The following is a 16,938-nucleotide window of genomic DNA, read 5'->3' on the forward strand; positions in this document are numbered from 1 at the left end:
ATCTTCCAGTCACAGAAGCGTTGAAAGCGGAACCAAACAATCGTTCCTATCCGGTCACCGGGGGAATGTTTTCCAAGCGCACAAACATACCGGAAGTGAAACTGTCGGTCCGTTCATGTGCTTCATGTTGACAACAAAAAGTCTTTTCGAATAAACATTGAATATCCAGAAATAATTGGGGATATACGCCAACTTAGGAATCCATAATGTCCGACAACGAAGATAAGTAAGTATCGACGGCATTAATATGTTTTAATAGAGTTTATTTGCGGTGAGATTAAGTATGCTAATGCTAAAGCTAACTGTGTTGAGTAAGTAAAGAAGAACATTTTAGTTCTAACTTTATCTCCATGTTTGGTCTTTGATTACACGTTTACTTCTCATTTGTAGCTTCGACGATGGAGATTTCGATGATGGCGAGGAGGATGAAGGATTAGATGATCTGGAAAACGTGGAGGATGTAAGTCCATCACTCAGTATTTGAATTATTGACTATAAAATGTGACTGTTGAAGAAGAATCACGATTGAATAAGTTTGACTTCTTATTACCCATTTTCAAACATGTTAAACTAGAGTTATGTATATTTCTTTGTGTGTATATATATATATAAGTATGAATGTCTATATAGGTGCGTGAACATTGGGTAGAGATGTATTTATTTTGTGAAAATGTAAATTCATTCAAATTTTAATTGGTTTGATTAGTTTTGTGTGGCTCATCTTATACTGGTGTTTGATTGTTTTGAACAGGAGGATAAGGAGAACGTGCAAATCCTGCCTGCAGGGGAGGGTCAGCAGGCAAATCAGAAAAGGATCACAACGCCGTACATGACCAAGTACGAGAGGGCCAGAGTCCTGGGGACGAGAGCTCTGCAGATAGCGTAAGTCCAATCCTGGCTGACAATGGACAAAAGCACTGGATATTGCTTAGCGAGCAACATTTTATGGGCGTGTTTGACGTGTTTTTCCCGCTCCAACAGGATGTGCGCTCCCGTCATGGTGGAGTTGGAGGGAGAAACAGACCCGCTGCAAATCGCTATGAAAGAATTAAAGTGAGTCCTGATTTGTCTGGTCTCCACGCGTCCTCCTTAGTTCGTCATCTCTCATTGTATCTTCCTGACGTTTCCTTCTGTCCAACACCTGCAGGGGCAGAAAGATTCCCATCATCATCCGCAGGTACCTTCCCGACGGGAGTTATGAGGACTGGGGCTGCGACGAGCTCATCATCACAGATTAAGCTTCTCATCCGGACTGTGTGTTCTCGCTCATATTTAGAAACAAGCGCCCCCGTAGTGGTGGAGGTTTCACTCACCTGTTGATGTCTGGCTCCAATCAAGGCAATGCATGAGATGCGCCATTCAGACACTTTGAAATCCTGTTAAATGACTCTTCTTTTTTTCCTCTCCCTCAGTCTCATGGAATTGTTTGTACATTCCACACAATGTGAGTCAAAGTCATAAGTTAGTGTGTACCAACTGTACTTGTCTTGTTTGAAAGCTGAAATTACAACTAAGAGCCACAAGGGGGCAATGCAACTTTACTGTTTCACAAAGTAACCATGAGTTGTAAGTACTCAATTTGTTGTATTTTTTAGAAATTGCTGGTTTAACAAAATGTGTTTACTGTTATAAATAAACTGTTTTGTATGATTTACAGTTTTTATTTTATTTGCTCACTCTGGAAGCCGCCACGAAGATTGAAATTCATGGAAAATCACACTCTCAGCTGTTACAAATGCATCATTCGTATATCCGCAGTCTGTTAAGGTGTTGTTCACTGAGCCTGAAGTAACGATATTGTATAATTTATAATCATGTGTCATCGTTTCAGTCAATCTTTGTGCTCCGGCTTGTGATTTAGTCTGGATTAAGAAGTGAGAGGAAGTTGAACAAACCTTCGGCCACCAGAGGTCGTTGTGTAACTCTAATGGCCAGACGCTCTGGTGCAGTTGTTGGAATTGTTGCAGTACAGCCAGATGGCCCGTTGGAGTGCTCTTGGGCCTTCCTGTGTGGAGTCTGCATGTTCTCCCTTTTCCTACTTTAATGCATTTGATGTTAAGTGACTATAAATTCCGCATTTGGGGGGATTGTATGTCTCTGTGTTGGCCGTGTGACGGGCTGGTGACATGTCCGGGGTCTTCCCCGCCGTCGGCAACAGTCAGCTGGGATTGGCTGCAGCGTCCTGTGACCATGGATGGATGGATGGATGGATGGATGAGCTCCGGGCATGTTTTCTCCTGCAGCTGATGGCGCAGTATTGTCTTCCTCCTCCTTCCCCATACAAACACATGCGCACACACTCACAAAGCGGCCAAACAGTCCCGGTATTGTTTCGGAGAAATGGGCTAGTGCCCGGGTGAATAGACGACTGGGGCCATGCTGGAAGACAGAGAGGATTAGAAGTTAGTGTGAAAGAGGATGAGCAGCTTTATTGTAGCTCTACGATGAAAGTCTGCTGACAAGATTGGTTAAATTATCAACTTATTTTTTTTGTTGTTGCTTGTATTCAAATATATCTTGTTTGTCCACAAACATCAGGGGGGAAAAAAAAAAAATAGCAGTGAGACCGACATGCTTATTACTCCATTCTCAGCGATACATAATCGGGCCAGCTGTGACCAGCATTTATAATCGTATGTAGCCACAGTCACGTCATCATTTTCTGAAAAAAGCAGTTTTTTATCTATGGGTCTTTTGATTGGAGGAGTCAGCGCCTCGGGGTGATGCTGCTCTCCTTTCATTGGGGGTGGATGGAGCAGCCCATGTGACACTCAGCAGCACCAGCTTCACTCTGAGCTGCGGGGAATTAATCCACCGGGGTTTTCGTAACCCACCAGCACTTCTTTTGTGTTTCCCGTCGTCCACGTTGTCCTCACAGCACCCGACGTTTGTTCACCGTCCTACAAGTTTTGAAATAACTTTAAATATAATTTGTCTCGTAGACACAGGTGGAGACTCAGAGCTCCTGTTTAAATACTCCAGGCCGGGCCCAGCTGGCCATGGGTGAAGGAAGTTTACATCCTGGACAGGTTACTGGAGTCAGAAAATATGTAAACTCAGCACAGAAAGCTCAAACCAGTTACCTTCTCACTGTGAGCCAACTATTGTTGGACTCATACAACCTGAAACAAATACTCAGAAAGCAATATTGCTCAAAATCTACGTGGAATCATAAAAACCCCCCTCACATGCAATTACTGAAACCTGTGAGTGACCTACCGTAAAAAAACATCTCATCCTTTATCAAATATGTTGACTCTCCTATGCAGAATGCTTCTCAGATACTCTGATTTGTCTACGAATGTGTACAGATGTTCACCAAGTTGTTTTGAGTACAAATAAGAACATGACTGCATCAAAGATACTGCTTGTTAGTAAAAACAAAGTTCAAAAATAAGTCGGCCACGATCCTGCTGAATCAGATCAGCTGATCTAAAGAAGAAGATGAAAACCGTTCTCTCCCAGGTGAGCGACATTAAAGTACAAATCACCTGATTGAAAGTGGTGATCTGTCATTCTGTGGATTTGCGTTAATGATTTTGCAAAAAGCAAAGCTCGTTTATTATTAATGAATCATAAACACTAATGTAGTTTATTGTGTCAAGCATGAGGTAATGTACATACAGTCTTACTTGCAGTCCGACACCTTTAACCTTACTCCCTGGACAACCGAACTAGATCAAGATTAATGACATGCGCCCAGCGCGAAACAGAATCATCCCTCTTAAAGTGCCACTGATTCAAATGTTAGTCATTCCTCCGTTGTACGGTAGGGGGCGGTGTTGAGACACTCGAGCTCCAGTCAGTTGTTTGCATGATTGTCGGGAGTTTCGTTGTGGAAATAATGCATACCTGCTTATCAGGTAGACTGCATTACAACGTGTCATTTATTTCTGTATCTTTGCTATATATGTTAACGTTGAATCGTACATCTCTTTTCTTTTCTCTCTCTCATGGATGGGGCGAGTGTGGGGTATGAGAAGGGGGTGGGGAGGGCTTCAGGGTCTCTGTGCACTGCGGAGAGTAAGAGTCCCTTTGTATTCTCATGAAGCTACAGGCCGGGCAGTTATGGGTAAGGCTCCCTCATTGCCCTGTTTCAACCCCCCCCCCCCCCCCCCCACCCCACCCCTCCACCTCCACCCCCCTTCAATGGCCCTCTTTGTCTTTCCCAAAGTATCACACAGCCGATTAAAGAGAGGGAATTAGGAGTCAGGCTTAACCCACAAACATGCACAGGAAGAAAAAAAAACGTACACATGCATACATGCCCATTATGAGGAACCTGAAATACGCGTCTAATCTAGACTTTTGCATTTGCAGAACACGGAGGTGGACCTGTTGTCATGTTTTGCATCAGTCTCATTGACGACACCTGCACACAAATATCAGCATCACTGAGTCTCAGCTCACCTCTGAAACTGCAGATGAAGAACAGCAGCAGGAGAACGGACGCCCCCGGAACCACTGGCACGGGTTTGTGTTCGTTTATATGTGTTACCTATGAGTTTTGTTGAAGGAAGCGTTCGAGAGGCAGACTTGTGTTCAAGCAGAAAAAGTATAGCTTTATTGTCAAAGTGAGAATAAAAAGGCCATTAGTCATCCATCACATGCTCGGGCTTTTTTTGCTCCCGCTGTCACTTCGAAGTCGTGTTCTCGTGTTCCGCTGGAGGCAATACGGGAATGTAAAACTCAAAAATACTAATATGGCAGTAGCAGTCAGACTCTACTTCTTGACGGAGAGAAACATCAGTGCATACAAACGTCAAACAAATATAAATAAGAGATGGAAAAAAAAAAGCAATCGCAAAAAACAAAAAAAAAAATGACACTTGTATTTTTGCACACAGCTGTGAGGACGCGCCACAAGCTGGAGGTAAACGGTTAAATAAGCACTTACTTTAGGCTTAGATTGAGCAAGAAACCAAGGCAAATGGTTCAAATCTGTGTCTAGGCACAATAAACATTACATATTCTACTTGTTTTTTGTTGTATTTTCTGGCTTAGTACATGGAGATCAAGACACTTAAAATAGCTTGCAGTATACTCAAAACAGGAAACAAAATTAGTCATGAAGCAATAGTCACATAAAAAGGGTTAATTGATAGATTTAAAATGACACGAACAAAACATAAACTTCAGTTTGTAGCTTTTGTTCAATGTGTTAGTGACACGTATTAATAAGAATAAGGCACACTTTATTATTGAAGTTAAGGCGTCGCTGATTTTCCGTTGTTGGCATCTTCCACATTGTGACTTGTCTCCAGCACAACAAGAATCAAACAAATCTTCTTATTGAATGCTGTTCTATGTACACGTCTTGAATTACAGAGAAGCAAAGGCAGTGCTGCAGACTTTTCAGTGGAGATTAAAATGGAGAGTATAACCGAAAATATTACAAGTTAAAAAAAAAGAAAGAAAGAAGAACATTTCTACTTTGTCTTGTCCAATGAGACACTGTGATCTTTGTTGGTAAAAAGAAATGGATTATCTGAGTATACGTATTGGCTTTCTTGTGACCGTTAGCTGTTAAAAACAAATGAAAATCATCACAATCATCAGTGCCGTTGTGAAAGAAAGCAAAAGTAGTTTTTTTTGACACAAACATTTAAAAGTCATTCATTACTTGTGTGGAGGAGGGGGGAAAAAAACACATCACAGTGACAAAGAGACGAACTCAGCTACAAAATATAAGGTAGTTTTGAGTGTCACGTTGGGAGAAACAACTGTTCGATCTGCTTCTTGTAAATAAAAAGGAAAGTTTTGGTGTCAAAACTTTGGTCATTTCATCAACAATTTTATATCTTCATGCATCAGTCAAGGTACAACTGTATCTTCAAGTACGCTGCATCGTCTATCCTGATAAAAGTCTCTTTTTTTTTTAAGACTGAATATACATTTCACTGCAAAATCTCAGCATGGTTGTATGGCATTTTGTTCCAGGCCTGTTCATTATGTGTACAAAGACATTTTGAGTCAACACAGCATCGTACAGTGAAATAAATAGGAACAATTGTGGCTCTGAATGTGTTTTGTCACGGAGACATTCATCTGAACTTCAACGTCCGTTTGATAAAAGGTCAATCTTGCCTGAGAAGATAAAGGCCAGCGGATAGTTTGGCACACCTTCTCTCGAGGCATTAGCGTTTTCATATCGCCTGAATTTGGCTTCCTCCTTCACAAAACAAGCCGTGTCCATCGTTCACGTTGCCCCTCCTCGCTGGGCTTGTGGGGAAAAGGCCGCCAGACGACAGTTCGCCTCCTTTGACGCTCATGAAGTCACCAAACTGGCCACTCACGAAAAAACTGCCAGTGGTTTGGAGAGTTCGAGGCCGTGTCGTGGTGTAGGGTGGATGTTTTTTTATTCTTTTTATGTGAATCGCGTCACCCGTCGGACGACCACACTGTGTCGTGTGTCGCACCCCCCACCCCCCACCCCCCCCCCCCCCTCAGTAATCAACTGCTCTTCAGAACCACCAGCCTCCAAGGTCCTCCTTGGGCGGCGACAGCATTTGTGCATCGGGGCAAGAGCAGCACGGGGCGTCTCCCCTCCTGCCTCCCCAGCCGACTCCACCAGTGTCGGCCCACCCCCCCCAGACCAGACCGCTTTCACCACCAACTCTGCCATCGCTGCTGCTGCTTCTGCCGCTCCTTCGGTCTGACGTCTGGGCTGGACCTGCACCGGGGCCCTCTGGTCTTGTTATCTGTCATGGCCGCGACAGTGTCGTGTAGACGGGCTGCTCCCAGTGCGTGGGGCTGTGCGACTGCGACACACTGCCGGGGTCGGTGATGGCAGTGTACAGGGGTCTCTGCGAGGGTCCCATGTAGGAAAAGGCGGAGTACAACCCCGAGGCATGGCTGGAGTGGGCGTAGTACGACCCCGAGGCCTGGTGGTCGGCGTACTCGGCGAACTGAGCCCTCGAGGCCAGCGAGGGGAAGGCGGAGCTGTAGTGCGGGAGGCTGAGGGGAGCGTAGGTGACGTGGGAACTTGCTGAGGCGGCCTCTGCAAAATGACCCCCGGCTCCCGGAGCCTCACTCTTGATCTGAGCCTTGGACGGGTCTGGGCCCAGGGTGGAGCTGTGATGTTGCTGCTGCTGCTGCTGCTGCTGCTGCTGCTGCTTGGAGAGCCAGGCCGCCGAGTGTCCGCTGGCCGCCGCCAGAGCTGAAGAGATGCCGTAGGTGTACGGCGAGGCCGGCGAAGCGACCGCGGCTCCTCCCGCTCCGGCGCTCTGTCCAACGCCTGGGTGCCCGTTGGGGGGGAGGTACTGGTCAAACTCATTGACGTCGAAAGGTTCCATGTTGGCCATCACCTCGTGGCTCATCTCACCAATGTCCACGTTACCAAAGTCAATGTGAGGTTTCCCAGACCCCGGAGCGCCTGAGTTTCCATCGGGCCCCATGGCGCCACGAGGGCCCACGTTTCCAGCGCCGTCCCTCTTGCTGTCCCCCGTCTTCCCGGACTGAGGCTCGGTCTTGGGAGTGGTGGGAGGTGTAGGGGGACTGTGGCTCTGACCTGTGGAGGCACAGAAATCCAGTTAAAGCTCCTTCTGCTCTGGAGTTCCAAAAAACCTTTACCTTAGTATGTGTCACCCTGTCCAGGAGAAGCCACACAGATTAAACAATCAAACAGTGTCTGTGAGGTATTGGGAGGGAGCCTGCAGCCCACCTGCAGCATGAGGGTGATGCCCATCTGCCAGAGGGGACCCGGCCCCCCCATTGTGGACCACATCCAGGTGGAGGCCCTTGTAGTGGGACTGGCTGTGGCTGACCTCACCCTCCAAATGGCCGTCGGCCTCACTGCCTGACCCAGAACCGATCTTGCCATTCTTGCGGCGACGGGGCTGGTATTTGTAGTCTGGATAATCTTTCTTGTGCTGTTTCCTCAGCCTCTCCGCCTCCTCAATGAAGGGTCGCTTGTCACTTTCATTAAGAAGCCTTGGGAATAAGAACGAAATAAGACTGTGGTAGATTGGTTTGTTTAAAGTGAGGAGAAGAGAAGAAAGGTTAGTGGTCAATCAAAGTTAGCGGCACAAAAGGTTTTTGTTGTAAGATGTTGCCAACAGTAGGTTCAATTTAGGCCATATATTGTTGGAATACTGCATTTTACATGTCAACAAACATGATAATGATAAATTAATCCTAAAAAAAAAGTCTTCAAATCTTTGTCAATCGATGAATGAAACGGTATCAATCTTTAATCTAGTTTGTATTCCTGTGCAGGTTAAAGCTTTGTCATTTGGCGCATTCACACAGCTGCAAGTTCACGTCTTCCAGGGGCCTTTAGCTGTGGGACAGTAATGAAATAACTCAGGCCAAAGTTGCATCCTGTCTGCAGACGTGGAACTGAGCTCCTACAATTTCTCCTGCTGGCAGGGGAGGCATGAGAACCCCCTGACCTTCCTCTCAGACTCATCATGTTTCTCTGCATGATAATGACAAGGCCCAGGGTCAAGTCTTTATCTGATTAATATTTGAGCCTTAAGAGGTTAATTAATTTAACCCTTCTGACCCAATTGACCACAAAAAGTGGGGGGGGGGGAACTCTATGAGAAAGGAAAGATTTAAGTGTATGCTCTGGTAGATTAACAAATGAACAATCAGTTTCAAAAGGACTAAAAGATTATTTATCCAACAGTCAATTGTATGGTGAAATAATAGTTCAACTTCGAAAAATGAGAAGCTTTACTTAACAATAGATGTAAATGTACCAGAGTTATCCATCATCTGCAGTCCTAAAAACAGGGAAAAATAAATCTAAACCTATTGGGGATGAAAATACTGTTTTTAAGAGGCAATACCTGGATCCAATTTGCAGGAATTAAAAAAAAAAACAATAATTAATCTAGCTCTGACTCAGTGATCAGCCTCGTGTGGCAGAAATGTCCTCTTTAAAACTACAAACTTGGTGAGCTCCTGCACTCTCTTTCAAGATTTCCTTCATGCACAAGCTTTCTTCATCACCGTTACAGGTTATAAGGATTGTGTCCATCTTCTTGCACATCTGTAAGATAATTCACTCATAAATCAAATGTAGGCAGATGCGTTATTGTTAAAATAAAACCAAAATGGGTGAGATTGAACTACGTGTTTGTTTTTGCCTTTAGTAGTTTTAATGATGTCATTTAAACTACAAAAGAATTACTTCCTGAATAACATTACTTCCGGATATTTCCCCCACTGTGACCCCGGCAGATTAAATGTCTTTTTCTTTTTTGGGGGGGAGGCGAGTATTGGCTTTGTTTTTCAACCACGCCTAGATGGGCTGCCCTGTAAAATGTTCAGATTCCTGTGAACTGGAAACCTTGCAGTAAATTGTGACCATGCATAATGAGAGTCTCCCTGCTGTTCGGAGAATGCAGGCTGTGCAGAGTCCTTCTCACCTCCAGAGCTTCCCCAGGGTCTTGCTGAGCTCTGCGTTGTGCAGGTGCGGGTGCTGGTCGGCCAGTTTCCTGCGCGCCGCCTGCGCCCACACCATGAACGCGTTCATGGGCCTCTTCACGTGGGGCTTGCTCTTGCTCCCGGTGTTCACGCGCACCGGCATGGGCACCAGCGTCCAGTCGTAGCAGTTGAGCACCTGGCTCACCGCCTCGCGGATCCCCGCGGGGAAGCGCTCGTCCTCGTCGTCGGATTTCACGGACGAGCAGCCCGCGGACACGTCGTCCAGGCCCGCCAGCTGCGGCTGCTGCGGTCCGTGGAGGGGGGAATCCCCGCCGCCGGCCGCACCGGAGGAGTGACCCGGTGACATGGAGCGGCTGTCGTCCGACATTCCGGGACTGAGCTCGACCTCTGAAAAGCTCTGCTCCTCTCTGGACATCTTCCTTCACAACAAGCCTCCAGGCGCGCGGGAGGATGAAAAAAAGGCCTGTTCCTGTAAAAACTGTGCTCTACCTGCTGCGCTCCTTGTTCTTGAATCAAATCCTCGAGTGACGCACGGAGTGCCGGCTGGCAGCTGTCTGATCTGTCTCTCTGGCCTACACGTCTAAGTTATAATATAAACTGCCAGTCTGTCTCTACTCTCAGCCTCCGTTGCAAAACTCTGTGAGGATTCCACATTAAAGTTCTTTCCATCCGTATGGTTGGTATCATAGGCGGCTCAGTGCGCACCTTGGACCCCAGCTTACCTGCTAAAGCGCAACTGTCTGCGCCAAACTCACCCGCGCTCTCTTCCCTCCTGACTTCCCCTTCTCTCTCTCCTCCGTTTGTCCCGCGGTTGAAATCCAACTGCGAGGACCTGAAACAGCAAAAAAAAAAAAAAAGGGATGAGGAGCAAACTTATCTCAAGGCAGGAAGCGGAATCATTTTTATTTCATTTTTCATTCATTTTCAACTATTGGTCAAGTTTAGATCCATATTCATGTCCCTCCATCACAATAATCAAACTAGGTTTTTTTCTCTCTCATTTGAATACTTTAAGCAATTTGCAAAGGTCCAACTCTTCAATGGCGCCTTTCCCTCCACCCCCACCCCCTCCACCCGCCCTCCCCAAACAAGCTACTGTTGAAGGTTTTGCAGTTATTACAGGATCCCCGGAGAGAAAGTGTCGGAATGATACGAGGCCACAGCCACACAGACCTTGAATTTATACTCTGCAGCTCTTGGATAAACACGACCAGGCGCTGGAAACATAAACCTCCGTGTGCGCGAGTCTCCGCTGCACGCGCGTGTGTGAATTAAACACAGCGTGTTTGTCAAAGAGGACCGAGGGAGCAAGAAAAAAAAAAAAAAACTAAACCCAAAAACGCGTGGCTCGGTTAGTCCATTAAATCAACACCCTGCTTCCAACTTTGCGTCTTAAATCACCGAACTTCCTGTGAACTGTGCAGCAGCAGCAGCGGCGCACAGTCAGTCGTTTCACTTTCTGCTTCAGTGTCACGTTGCAGGAAAATTAAGACCAAGTCTGGTGACATTATGACAGAACTCGAGAGTTTACAAAAGATATCATCAAAATTATTCCACTTTTTGAGCACTGGATCGACAGCATGTCTGAATGAGTTTAAATATTGTGTTGAGAGGATGATTGACTGCTCTTTATTTAAACAAAAACAACAACAAACAAACAAACTAAATCTATCGCTTTACAAATTGCATTGAAGATTAAATTACTTCTTGAGGCTAGTGTGACGCTTAACAATCAAGTCTCGAAAACCAGCTTTTAATTAACATCTGAGTTGATGTCAGGGGTCGTATTCCCTTCCATCAGAGGGGTGGATGAAGCTTCACCATCTGTCCGAGCCGGGGTACTTGGATATGCGCGTGCCACCTGGTCTGCAAGGCCACTTCGCGAACTGTCATCTCGCTTCAGAGACTCCTGAATTCGCAAACGTCGTGCGTAACGAGCCAAATGCGTAATTACGCACGCTGCCTATGTTTGTATTACAGAACACTCGTTTCATTCTCCTGAAGGAAAAACACGGGCAACTATAGAAAATTAGTTGACTTAAGTGTAAATATTTTCTTTCATCACTGAGAAGATTATTTATAGCGTATATGATATCTTTATTCCGCTTTAAGGCTGGATCACACAAGCGAATAATGACCTTACTAGAGTTTCTATCACTCTGTAGCAGCAAATGCCGTTTGATTTCGCTGATAATAAAACATTTATAATGTGAAGTTTCGACATCCCGTTCGGATATAGCGCTTGTTTTTAGTGTGTAGTGTTGGGCACGCTTATCCTGCGCGTATGAGCACAATGAATTCCAGTGAAGTGGACTCATTATCGCCGCCTGACTTACCAATAACTTGGCCTTAATTGCTTCTTGGAAAGTTTGTTTGTTTGGTTTTTTTTCTGTTTTGTTTTGTCAGTTAGGTTTATAATCCATACAGTTCACCCAGTTCCAATTCAGTAGAAAATATGGTTAAACCACTTGATTAAAAATCCTTTTTGGATTAAGAAAATTATGTAATTAAAGTTACTTTGAACTTACTTTAGTTTAGTTTAATTGTTTCATAATCAGAATTTGATAATATTCAGATGTATCAGAATACATGGATATAACCGAGGAACCGTTAAAATGAGTTTAAAACAGGAGCACTTGTGCAGAAAAATCACTGACAACAGGAATATTTCTTCTTTTTTTCCAGATCACCACTCTTCAAAAGTTTGAATGGAATAACTGAACCCAATGAAAATATTTCGTCGCAACAGGATTACCAAATCAGTAAACGTCTCAAATGCCACTGTTACTATGACAGGACGAACAATCTTGGCGCAGCGCAGAAACACAACCGTGACATCTCAACAGTCTCGAAACAGTTGATATAATGCAGAGAATTATTAGAGGAAAGATTACATTTCTGATTCTGAGGTTCGTCTCGTGGACTGCCCCGAGAAGAAATCATAAAGTGTAACGAAACCCCGGGGTCAGAGCAGCAGCCAGCAGCAGCAGAGAGGAAAGAGTTGGAAATGCTAAGCGTCTTACTTCAGTAACGAGAAAAGGAGGTCGCCGGTTTAGCACGAGAATCCGTGAGTTCCCGAGTTTCCAAAGTGACGCTCGCTCCCCAGCCCCCTCGCTCGCGCCGCCCGAGAATGAATGCCTGCTCTGTGTGCAGGTCCCAGGGCTTAAAGGGCTCCTTGTATGAGGCAGAGAAAAAAAAATAAAAAAGTTACAGGGTAACGCCTTAAAGGAGCAGTACGAGCTTGGACTCTGGTGTCCCTGATTGGTTAGAATCTCTCTCTCTCTCTCTCTCTCTCTCTCTCTCTCTCTCTCTCTCTCTCTCTCTCTCTCTCTCTCTCTCTCTCTCTCTCTCTCTCTCTCTCTCTCTCTCTCTCTCTCTCTCTCTCTCTCGTCCATCTGGGTCGACGAAGCTAATTAATTAATTTATGCCAGCCAAGTTATGCGCTCGCTGGCCTAATTTTACGCACGGCATTTACAACAATTTAAACATGAATTCTCTCAAATATGGTCAAACATTTTTTCACATGGGAGTAACAAGCATACCTGGATTTGAAAGGACTTTGTAAAATATAAATACAATTCACGTTTTCCTTCCACATGACGCGCGCCTTCGTTCACGCGTAAATTCGGATTGAAACTCGTCAATCTGTGTAATTTCTGCGCAAATAGGTCGTGCAGGTTGTTGCATGCGCACACATTTGTTTTTTTGGAACTAAAACATTGCTCCAATCCCACGTTTGAGTCGCCCTTTGAATACTTTCTTATTTACTGTCGCTTCTTATTAGCGTGGCCTTGTTTTATGACAGGTGAAAATAGTGTTCTCACGCAAACAATGTCCAGGCCAGCAGACAGTTTAATTTTACATTTCAGAACATGCTTGAAGGCATCAAGCTATGGGCCCTTTTTTTTAATAGGGGAGGGAAAATGGGGGTGAAAACCAGCGTGCGTCAAACACAAGTGGCGTAACCAGTTCCCTGCTTTGGGGGTCTCAGATGTGATTTAGTTCTTTGAGATTTGCGAGATTTATACACCAAAGTCCCTTCATTTAACTATAATAAGAACAGTTGGGTGGGTCCAGTTACGCCATGTCCGCAGCTTGACAACAAAACACCTGCCCTAGACTGTCTCAGAATGTTTGTTTGTTTATTGTTAAATCTAAGTAAAAAAAAATTTTTTTAACTGCTTTTTGCGCACTAAAGCTGAAGATAAACGTAATCTCGCTTCTCTGTGCCTGGGAAGTTAGAATAAAGTTAATTTTGAATCTTGAATCTTGTTTAGGCCAAGGCAGCTATTCGTTTATCCTTTAAAAAAAAAAGCAAAAAAACCCTCACCTTTTTACGCACAATATTGCGTAAAATCACGCCACACGCTGAATCTTACTTTTTATGAATATACAAAAAAAGCCAACGATCCAATTATCTTGAATGATCACAAATGATTGTGTAAATGAGTCGCAAAGTGGCACATTGTCCCAGATATCGTGGTTTTCTAATGCTGCAGCGGGCTGCAGGTGCGTCTATCTACCCCCTGTCGTGTGTTATCAGACAGCTCATGTGCGACTTTTCTAATTGCATCAGCGCCTCTGACTGAGAGACAGCGCGTTTAAAAGCAAACAGTGCTGGTGTGCAGAAAGGAGAGAGGAGAAGGGACATTGCGGGCCGCACGGATACAAACACGAGCGCTGTTCCGCACAACAATGACCCCTTGTATCCCGCCATGCGACACACCGGCCCTCCATCCCAAATTCACCACGTTTTTCGTTATCCATGAATGTTGACTGTGATAAGGGAATCCCAACCATGAGTGCATCTCTGTGTCCGATTCACCCCCTCCTTTTTTTTTTCTTTTTTTTTTTTTTATCCCAGGTGAATTGTAATCATGTGATCAAAACGAGCGCCCCCTTCCCCCCTTAACTGGGAGAAAATGGGGGGGAACAAAAAGCAGTTTTGTGCTTATGAAAAAAGAAAAGAAAATAAGATAAAAAGCCGTGTGTCTTCCTTTTTTACTGCCACTCTTTGTCCCGGGCTTAAACTCGGACATATAGAAAAAAAAACAAAAAAACAAAAACAAACAAAGCTCCAGGAGCGCAGCGACACCAACCGGGGAGCCAGTGAGGGATCGGCCGACTCCCGGGGCCGTGAAGCCGGGGAGCATCAGCGAGACACTCCGGGGATTTCCTACCCGCCTGTGCAGCCTCGGACCTGCGGCCTGGCCCCGGTGAGACGTGAGTGGAGTGGTGTGTTTGTGAAGTGATGGTTTTGAAGAGAAGAGGCCTCATCCTGTTTGTTTTTTTTTTTTTTTTTTTTACAGAGTTATATTTAAAACGCACGTGTTTTTAAAAGGCAGCTGGATGACGCAAATGCGCACAAATTTGTACTTTGGCGCACAATAATACACTTTCTGGTCATTTTTCCGGACTTATCTTTAATTATTTATTCAGTGATATAAAGCTACTTTATTCTAGTTGAAGAATAGGGCCTGTGAGTATTTTAAAATCCTTTTTTTAATCTTTGGACATAAGGAAGGAAATTATATGAAAAAGACTTTCATATTGTTTTTCTGTCTGGCTTCTGCGCGTCATACGTTTTGAAAATAACAAGGCTATAAAACATATTTGCTGAAATGCATTTTTAAATAGTTTTAACGCATTTTCTCTATTTCTTATTCTACATGTTATACAGTTTACCAACAAAATAACCTGATCATGTTTGTATCCCTCTCAAGCATTTTAGAAATAATCAAGATACAATTAGATGTAAATATATATCTTCAACAGCGTTCCTTAAAAAGCTTAAAATCTGAGTTTTAATGTTATTTTTAAAGAAATAAACAAATAAATACTTCCAAAAAACACGTGAATCAGTAAATGTTCACAGTATTAGACAGCAACCTTTAAAAGCAATTGAGTTTTCTTTTTTTTTTTCCCTGGTATGAAATAAGAGAAACTTTGAGGAAACATTCCGTTATGTGATCAAGTAAAGTAACATGGTTAGATTTCTGCCGTGATGGATTTAGCCTGTAATCGTTACGCAGTGCAAAAACACACAAAAATAAAGACGCAGGTAAATTGCGGAAAGCCAACGAGAGAGAGAAAGAGGAGACGAAACAGACTCCTCCCATCATGTGAAAATGATGCAGTGTGAAGATGTTTTTGTGGAGCTCATGTGGAGACACAAACAGCTCTTGTGGATGCGGTCCTGTGACCATTGGGTGGGTGGGTGGGGGGGGGGGGGGGGGCCCAAACCATCCACTAGGACTCCAGTTGAGATTGCGCAACAATATAGAACGTATTTTCCCCCTTTCTTTATTTTTAATCTCTGAGTCAACAACCATCAATGCAGTGCTTCAGTTCTGCATTTTCTTCGCCTCCAACACACCTGATTCAAATAAAACACTTATTATCAGACCTCTGCTGATGAAAACTCATTTATTTTAGTCGAGTGTGTCGGAGCAGAGAGACAAATGAAACGTGCAACAAGTTGATCGATGACTCTCATTCACACCTACTGGGAATTAAAAGTCACCTATTGAACTCAAGCATATATTTTAGGACTGTGGCGATGGACTTTTAAGGCAGTAACAGACGGCGTTTTTACTTTAACCACCATGAATGTAAAGAACTATGGACATATATTGAATTCTCAGGGTTGCGGTTTAAATTTAACAGCAGTTTAATATCTCTGGAGATGGCCTCCTTCTCCCTCCACCTCCCTCTGATCCTCTCAGTCTCACATTCCCTCCTCCTCCTGCACCTGTGCAGCACCAGGCAGGTGTGTCAGCATCAACCCCCCCCCCCCAAGTGGATCAGTCAAGCTTGTAGAAGGATCCGGTGCACCGCTAACTGTGCCGTTATTAAGCCATTACAAATGTAATCAACTCTGTCTTATGCTTTTCTTTTCTTTTTTTTTTTGAGGAACTCAAGCTTGAGCTTCTCGGGAACAGAGGCCATAATAATGAGATATTGATGGATTTCCCTTTTATTCTGGTGCCCCGAGGGAAGGACAGGGTCGAGGTCGTGACACAGACCGACACAAGTGGAGGTGGTGGAGATACACGTATGGCTCAAGAACCCACTTTGTGTGACTGTTGAGAAAAAACAAACAAACAAAAAAACCCCAACTTGTATTGTTTTGGAACTTGAAATGTCAATCGGTTGTAATTAAAAACTTAAACTAGGGTTGGAACAGTGATTCGCACTGTTTCCTCACAGCAAGTTGACCCAGTTTGAATCAAAGCTGAGTATTTCTATTTGTAGATTTCATGTTTAACCTGTCGATGCATTAAAATGTTTCCAGCTACCAGAACTGCTTGCTAAAGTGCGACGATGGTCCGACTCCTCAACATGGAAAAAGCAGGAATAGAAGTAGGATGAATACAATCCGATTAAACTAGTCAAATAAGGTTGCTGTAATTGGTGCTATATAGATAAAACTAAATGAAATTGATCGTATCAGACTTTTTTTTGAGAGCTTGAGTAGTATCACCCCAACTTAATCAAGTATTGAATAATCGGAGGAGACAAAAAAAAAAACAGTGGCAGATA

The 16,938-nt window shown here is 44.2% G+C and overlaps 2 protein-coding genes across 4 annotated transcripts in view; one reads left to right on the forward strand and one right to left on the reverse strand.

Moving 5' to 3' along the window:
* Positions 1-89: 89 nt before the first annotated feature.
* polr2f (RNA polymerase II, I and III subunit F) lies at positions 90-1,652 on the forward strand. Its single transcript, XM_080511788.1, has 5 exons — positions 90-226; positions 391-460; positions 752-882; positions 982-1,053; positions 1,148-1,652. Exons 1-5 carry the CDS (start codon positions 207-209, stop codon positions 1,236-1,238), a joined length of 384 nt encoding a protein of 127 aa, XP_080367914.1. The 5' UTR covers positions 90-206; the 3' UTR covers positions 1,239-1,652.
* Positions 1,653-6,494: 4,842 nt separating this feature from the next.
* The window catches only part of sox10 (SRY-box transcription factor 10), a 19,206-nt gene continuing 8,762 nt past the window's right edge, over positions 6,495-16,938 (reverse strand). The window contains exons 1-4 of one of the 3 annotated variants that reach the window (XM_080510714.1): positions 12,420-12,539; positions 9,378-10,228; positions 7,664-7,932; positions 6,495-7,510 (exon numbers count right to left, since the gene is read on the reverse strand). In XM_080510714.1, the coding sequence (XP_080366840.1) occupies positions 6,705-7,510; positions 7,664-7,932; positions 9,378-9,811 (1,509 nt within the window). In that variant the 5' untranslated portion in view covers positions 9,812-10,228; positions 12,420-12,539 and the 3' untranslated portion in view covers positions 6,495-6,704. Of the gene's footprint in view, positions 7,511-7,663; positions 7,957-9,377; positions 10,229-12,419; positions 12,540-16,938 lie in introns of those variants that run through there. The other 2 variants (XM_080510712.1, XM_080510713.1) reach the window with 2 other exon arrangements.

Source organism: Blennius ocellaris (genome assembly GCF_963422515.1).
Source record: "Blennius ocellaris genome assembly, chromosome: 16".
NCBI lineage: Eukaryota > Metazoa > Chordata > Actinopteri > Blenniiformes > Blenniidae > Blennius > Blennius ocellaris.

Coding starts and splice junctions, on each gene's coding strand:
- polr2f (XM_080511788.1), top strand. CDS start 207: ATGTCCGACAACGAAGATAA. Junction 227..390: donor ATGTCCGACAACGAAGATAA/GTAAGTATCGAC, acceptor TCTCATTTGTAG/CTTCGACGATGGAGATTTCG. Junction 1,054..1,147: donor ATCGCTATGAAAGAATTAAA/GTGAGTCCTGAT, acceptor CAACACCTGCAG/GGGCAGAAAGATTCCCATCA.